Source organism: Fibroporia radiculosa, assembly GCF_000313525.1.
Source record: "Fibroporia radiculosa TFFH 294 genomic supercontigs, scaffold77501, whole genome shotgun sequence".
Taxonomy (NCBI): Eukaryota; Fungi; Basidiomycota; class Agaricomycetes; order Polyporales; family Fibroporiaceae; genus Fibroporia; species Fibroporia radiculosa.
Genome location: NW_012133519.1, coordinates 49,176 through 56,010, shown reverse-complemented (window position 1 = coordinate 56,010; position 6,835 = coordinate 49,176). Strand labels below are relative to the sequence as shown.

Genomic DNA, 6,835 nt, shown 5'->3' with positions numbered 1-6,835 from the left:
CCCCCCCCCCCCCCCCCCCCCCCCCCCCCCCCCGCCACAGTTACTCGCACAGTGTTCAGCCTCCTACCCCCACCCACACCATCCCCGCCTTCTGCACCCCCCGCACCCCCCGCACCCCCCGCACCTGCATCTCCCGCGCGGCGCAGTCTTGTCGGCGCAGGAATCGGTGCTGGTGTGGGTGTTGGCGGAGACGGTGTGGGTACTGGCAACACTAACGACAACGGAAATGGGTTTATGGGCACTGACACTGGTAGCAATGCTAACAACCTCGAAGACACTGGAGATTCGCCCGACGTCGACAAGCGCAAACGCCAAGTCGGCGTCGCTCCAGGCATTGATCTCGGTATAGGTGGCGATGGTACTGGGGAAGGCTCTACGGATAATGGCAACACAGAAGATGGCGAGGACGATATCGATCCTGTTGGCAGTGCATCCTCGAGCAGGAAGCGCGATGGCTTGGTCGGCGTTTCTCCTGGGATTGGTTTGGGTGTTGGGGGAGCAGACACAGGCACAGGCACAGGCACAACAGGATCGAGCGACAAACGCGATGGTTTAATCGGACTTGCTCCAGGCGTTGGACTTGGTGTTGGGGGAGAAGGCACTGGCACAGGAACAGCAGGATCGAGCGACAAGCGTGATGATCTAGTTGGGCTTGCTCCAGGCATTGGACTCGGCGTAGGTGGAGATGGCTCTGGTGAAGGCTCCACAAGTTCAGATAGTGCAGTAGACGTGGGCGCTGGAGTTGGGGTTGGAGTTGGGGGTAATGGTGTTGGCTCAGGCTCTGATTGAGTACATTTTATTGCCAACCATATCACTAGAATTGCGGAGGATGAAGTAATAGATTAATCATACTGTACCTATAATCAAACATTTAAGATCAATCATAATTCTGCAGATTTTGATGCTGCTTGTGGGGAGGTGTAGACGTTTTGATCGATACAACAACCTGTCTTGGGCTCCTTTTCCTATCGTAACTGTCTTGGGAATGAGTTTAGATTCCGACACGAATGGCCAACACCTACGGAACCATCCGAAAACGACTGATTGAAGTATTATAGAAGCCATGATACTAAGACACGTTGCAATACATTGTAGAAGGGAAGCTTCATACTACTCTGATTCACAAATAACTTATAAACTCGTTTACAAGCGCCTATGCAGCTTCGGAACATGATTTGGGTTCATCTCCGACAAGTCCGTGTCTGGCAGACGTCACCCATGCGTCGGAATCACTCAACGCGACGCACTCTGACTACAATTTTATGGCGAGCGGATTCAATGCAGAAAATATCAAGTTGGAGTAAGGTCATGACACAAGGTGTTGCACAAGTTTTTCCTATATCCGATTATTCTTAACAACCCCATGATGAACGAATAGATAATACAGTGAAAATCGCAGCATTCTTCTACAAATTAGCTACTTCTAACCCGGACACGGGTAATTTTTCGATGGTTATTTTGGCAATGTCGTATCAAGTACTGACTCCCCAAGCGGATTTTATGAGATCAGAGGCCCGCTCCGCAAGCGCGTAGACACAAGCCTGCGGATGCATCGATGGGATATACGGCTGAGAAAAGCATATTAGACATCCATTCCACACACTAGATCGCATGCTCACAAATACGGATGCATCGACAACACGAAGCCCTGACGTGTTCTTCACGAGAAGTTCAGAGGTGACGACACCACCATCCTGTGAGGCGGGCTCCATATGTGCAGTGCCAACAGGGTGAAATACAGTTCGGGTGTACTCGCGGGCGTACTCTTCGAGCTCCGCGTCGGTCGTCGCGCCTGAAAGACCGCCATATGGTTGAATGATGTAGCCATCCCATGCCGGGGAGGTTAGGTACTGCATCGCGTCCTTAATTGCCTGCACCATCACAGCGACGTCGAATGGAGTTCCGAGTAGGTTTGGATTGATTTCCGGATAATCAAATGGACTGTCAGACGATAGTGTCAAAGTACCACCTGTCAATACAAAACCATTGTGATGGTGAGTAAAGTCTCGTCAAGAAATTCTTGTGGGATACTCACGGGAAGAAGGCGATACTACGTTTGTGAGAATGGTCAGATAGTATCCCGTGTCGGGGTACGGGGCCGGGTTGTCAGGCGTTCCGTATCCGTTCTATACATAGTTCGATTCAGTCAAATGTAGGGCATAGAGATGACAAACGACTTACCGCAAACAGCATCTCTAGCTGAGGTGACATGGGGCCCGCCGATGGGTCTGAATAGCTCTCATAGATTGACGCGTTGTCGGGCAATCGGAGCCATCCAATCTGATTGGAGCCATTATCAACGAACAGTCCAGTCCCATTGGTATACCATGCTTCATAAATTTCCGCCTCTAATGTCGCGTTTCGTTCTACTTTTTCGAATGTGTTGGTCGAATTCACTAGCCATGCGTTGGCGAGTAGGGGATGATCAATTAAATTCTGACCGACGTCACTCAGGTTGACGAGAGGAGTCACTCCGACGCTTTCGAGCGATGCGGTGTCTCCTATTCCACTAAGCAGCAGAATCTGTGGTGTTCCGATAGAGCCCGCGGACAAGATGACCTCTTTAGTCGCAGTCACTGTATAGGTCTCACCTAGCATCATCGAGTAAGACTAGTGAAAGCGCAGATTCAACAGGAAACGCACTATCAACGCTCTGTGCCATTTCGACTGTAGTGAAAGCCGGAAGTCCGTTGACGGTGCTAGATGAGATGACCTGAGTCACTTGAGTTTGAATAAGGACATCTAGATTTGAGCGATTATAAGCCAGTTCGAGGTACGCAGTGGCAGAGCTGCTCCTCCTTCCGAATGTACTGATCGAGTTCTGAATCCATCCTGTGTGAATCATAAGGAAATCATCCCTTGATAAGAGAGAGAAAGACCACGCACCAACGCCTAGCGGATTCCCAGAGTTCATGTCTTCATTGTACGGGAACGTAGTCGGCATTTCCACTGTCGTGTTGATAACTCGCCCATCTATCCAAGATGGATAACCCGGAAGACTGACTTGAATGGGGCCAGACGTGCCATGGATGGACGGATTGACTTCCCCAGTTGTGTCGTGGTGATCGCTAGGCGGAACGAGATTTTCACTCTATAATGATAGACTTGAGTGTACCCTCCTCAGAAGAGAAATCGAAGCCTACCTTCAACATGTAGGGGTATATCTCATTCCATGACCACCCATTATCACCAGTGTAGTTCGCATACCTATCCCAGTCATCCTCCGATCCCCTGTTCCATACCATGTAGTCTACAAAGTACGCTTGCATAAACCAGACAGAGTAACTTCAGACCATCACTCACTTATCGTGCTGCTGCCACCAAGTATGCGACCGCGTGGATATGGAATGGCTCTGTTGTTAAGCCCATTTTGCGGGGTTGTTGTGTAATTCCATGTGAGCGACGTATCGGGTGATAGAGTTGGGCAGTAGAACGGGATTTCCACATCTACATTGTTTTCGTTTCTGTATATGACGCCTTAGCTTTCCTACACTTCAATTTGCATTCACAGCACTCACGAGATACCCGCTTCTATGACAAGAACAGAGAAATCGGAGACCTCCGTGAGCCTGCTGGCAACTACGCCTCCTCCAATTCCCGCTGCACACAATCAGGTAGAATACTCGGCGCATTAGGGTAATTTGCTCACCGCCGACTATCACAAAATCATACTCTGTTTGTGGTAAAAGAGATGGGTCTGTGTAAATAGCACAATGGACTGCAGGGTAAGCAGAGGGGGCAAGCAGGGCCCAAAGTAGAAAGCGGTGACGAGGAGCCATGTTGTCGATCCTGGCGAATCCGGTAAAGCGAGGGCCATTTTATACTTTCGTCCATGGCCGATTCCCCGATACAAGGAAAGAACTAAGAGTATAAGCGATAGAAAAGAGAGCCATACAGATTCCAAAATTCACACCTTGTTCCACAATGCCCGTGTAAAGTGATCCATCAGAATGAACCATCCTCTGGCCCGCAGATAAGATTAATTCTGATGCGTCGTCCAGGAACGGCTCGTTCCTGGACGAACGGGAAAGACGACCACTTGTACGGGATGATATGCGTCGTTTTGTACACCAACACATTTTCATCGACGGCGTGGTGTGAACCTAGACTTGATTTAAGCCAGGCTCAACATTTTCTTCAAGTGCTGGACGCTCCGTTGTCAGCAGGCAATGCCTTGGCTCTCGCACGATATTATGCACTTCCCGAGACACTAATACGATCTCCCTGCAAGATCTAATTGCCGCATAAGTCCTAGAAGTTGTGCATACTCGCGTAAAGATTTGACAACAGCGAATCACCTTGATTCAGCAGTAATGACTGAACAGCATTTATCTCAACCTTCTAAGTAGCTGGAGAAAAGAATGGGCAATTGGCCTGGCGGGACCAGGGCGAAACCAAAAGTGGCACGCGAAACCTAACCCTAAGTACAACACTTGTCCAAAATTATGATACTAAAATCACACACCTACAAAGTAGCACAAGTATCGGCAGGAATAATCATAAACAAATAATAATCACAACCATCTCTCCTTAATCAAGTCCGCCGCACGCTCTGCCAGCGCATACACACAAGCCTGTGGATGCATCGAGGGGATGTAGGGCTGCATAATGACACGATCAGGACTTGTTATGACTCGTAAACCAATCAGGCACACTTACCAGGACAGAAGCATCAACGATTCGTAAACCAGATGTACCTTTCACTAACAACTCAGATGTAACCACGCCGCCTTCGCCAGACGCTGGTTCCATCCGAGCCGTACTGACGGGATGCCATACAGTCGCGCCGTTGTTCTTGATATACGTCTCCAACTCCTCCTCCGTTTGTACATTAGCTAGTTCTCCTGCTGGGCCACTAATGTATCCATCCCACGCAGGAGCACTCAGAAACGTCTGCGCGTCTTGGATCGCCTGAGTCATCACCGCCAGATCAAACGGGCTGGAGAGTAGTCCAGGGTCAATGAGTGGGTAATCAAAGGGATCGTTCGATGCCAGAGTAACCGATCCGCCTGAATGGATGTACAGCACGATCACGCGTGTCATCAATAAGTATGATCAGTGATCCCGACCATCCGCATCACACAAGCTAATTACGCACGGGAAGCAGGCGAGACCACAGCCGTGACAATTGATAAATAATATCCGGTTCCTGGGGTTGGTTGTATGCTCGATAAGTAACCGTTCTGAGCATACATTAGTCAAAACCGTACGCTGCGAGTACATAAGCTTGATAAAGCCCACGTACTGCAAAGAGAAATTCTATCTGGGGAGACGAGGGCCCCGCGGAGGGGTCTGGGTATGTCTGGTAGATGGCTGCATTGTTAGGCAGCCTCAACCAGCCAAGTTGGATGATTCCTGGGATGACGAACAGTCCGGTACCGCTCGCACCCCACTCAGAGAGTAGTTGTTCTTCGAAAGTACCGTTTCTTGTCACCTTCTCGAAAGTGTTGTTGGAATTGACTAACCACTGGTTAGCAACGAGCGAATGGTCAGTTAAGTGCTGGCCAACGTCGCTGAGATTAACGATGGGCGTCACTCCGGCGCTCTTGAGCGCGGCCGAATCACCTATGCCACTCAGCAGCAAGATCTGTGGTGTGCCGATTGACCCCGCAGACAATATCACCTCCTTAGTTGCCCGTACGGTGTACGTTTTGCCTATCACATGCGTAAGACATCTGCAAGTGTGGAGAGGGCGAGCTTACTGTTTGCAGACTGTGCAATTTCGACTGTAGTAAAAACGGGGTTGCCACCAGACGTACTTGAGGAGACCAATTTGGTCACCTGAGTCTGAATGAGAACATCAAGATTGGAACGACCATAAGCGGGTTCGAGATACGATGTTGCAGAGCTGCTTCGTCTTCCAAATGTATCAACTGAATTCGGATTCCAACCTTGAGGAAACTTTAGTTCACATAGACATTAACACAGACAAGTAGACCCACCAACGCCAATCGGAAATCCAGAGTTCATGTCTTCATTGTAAGGGAATTCAGAATGAAGCTCTTGTGTAGTATTAATCACACGGCCGTCGATGTACGTTGGATATCCTGCGAGACTGATCTGAACGGGTCCTGACGACCCATGAAGCGCTGGGATGATTTCTCCCGCTGTATTGTGGTGATCGCTCGGCGGGACGAGATCCTCGCTCTACATAACGCACGTGAACAATGAACTGGTGATCACTGCACACTGCCATTTCCTGTTCGACGCACCTTGAGCATGTATGGAAAAATCTCATCCCATGACCATCCATTGTCCCCTGTATACTCAGCATACCGATTCCAATCGTCTACGGATCCTCGATTCCAAATCATATAATCTGCATGACATCCGTGTGAAGACGTTGAACATAGACGTAGACGTACAGCTTACTTATTGAACTGCATCCGCCCAGTACGCGACCCCGTGGATACTGTATAACTCTGTTGTTGAGGCCGACTTGCGGCGTCGTAGTATAATTCCAAGTGAGTGACGTATCGGGTGATAATGTACTGCAAAAGAATGGGATTTCATCCGCCTCATCGACGGTGTTGCTGGAGGGACATTCAGTTCAAATGTTATGTAGTATGCTCTTGCACTCACTTGACGCCTGCTTCGATAACCAGGACGGAAAAACTCGCGTTTTCCGTAAGTCTGTTCGCAATCACATTTCCCCCAGTCCCCGCTGAAACCAGTAAGTCGACATGCAAGGACACGAAAACGACCACTCACCCCCCACTATCACGAAGTCGTACTCGGTCTGGGGAAGCTGAGCGGGGTCAGTATAAACTGCACCCCGGACAGCCGGGTATCCAACGAGAGCGAGGACTGATAGTAGCAAGGCGCGCTGTCGCAT

The 6,835-nt window shown here is 49.6% G+C and overlaps 2 protein-coding genes across 2 annotated transcripts; both read right to left on the bottom strand.

Moving 5' to 3' along the window:
• Positions 1-1,472: 1,472 nt before the first annotated feature.
• FIBRA_08291 (uncharacterized protein) lies at positions 1,473-3,779 on the bottom strand (the record flags this gene model as incomplete). The annotated part of the gene is made up of 10 exons (XM_012329938.1): positions 1,473-1,568; positions 1,620-1,969; positions 2,036-2,126; positions 2,182-2,591; positions 2,644-2,832; positions 2,887-3,091; positions 3,144-3,250; positions 3,304-3,464; positions 3,519-3,600; positions 3,650-3,779. The coding sequence occupies 10 exons, from the start codon at positions 3,777-3,779 to the stop codon at positions 1,473-1,475; spliced, it is 1,821 nt and encodes a 606-aa protein (XP_012185328.1).
• Positions 3,780-4,514: 735 nt separating this feature from the next.
• On the bottom strand, positions 4,515-6,835 carry FIBRA_08290 (uncharacterized protein; the record flags this gene model as incomplete). Its single annotated transcript, XM_012329937.1, has 10 exons — positions 4,515-4,601; positions 4,660-5,009; positions 5,099-5,183; positions 5,246-5,655; positions 5,703-5,891; positions 5,943-6,147; positions 6,213-6,319; positions 6,373-6,533; positions 6,583-6,664; positions 6,712-6,835. 10 exons carry the CDS (start codon positions 6,833-6,835, stop codon positions 4,515-4,517), a joined length of 1,800 nt encoding a protein of 599 aa, XP_012185327.1.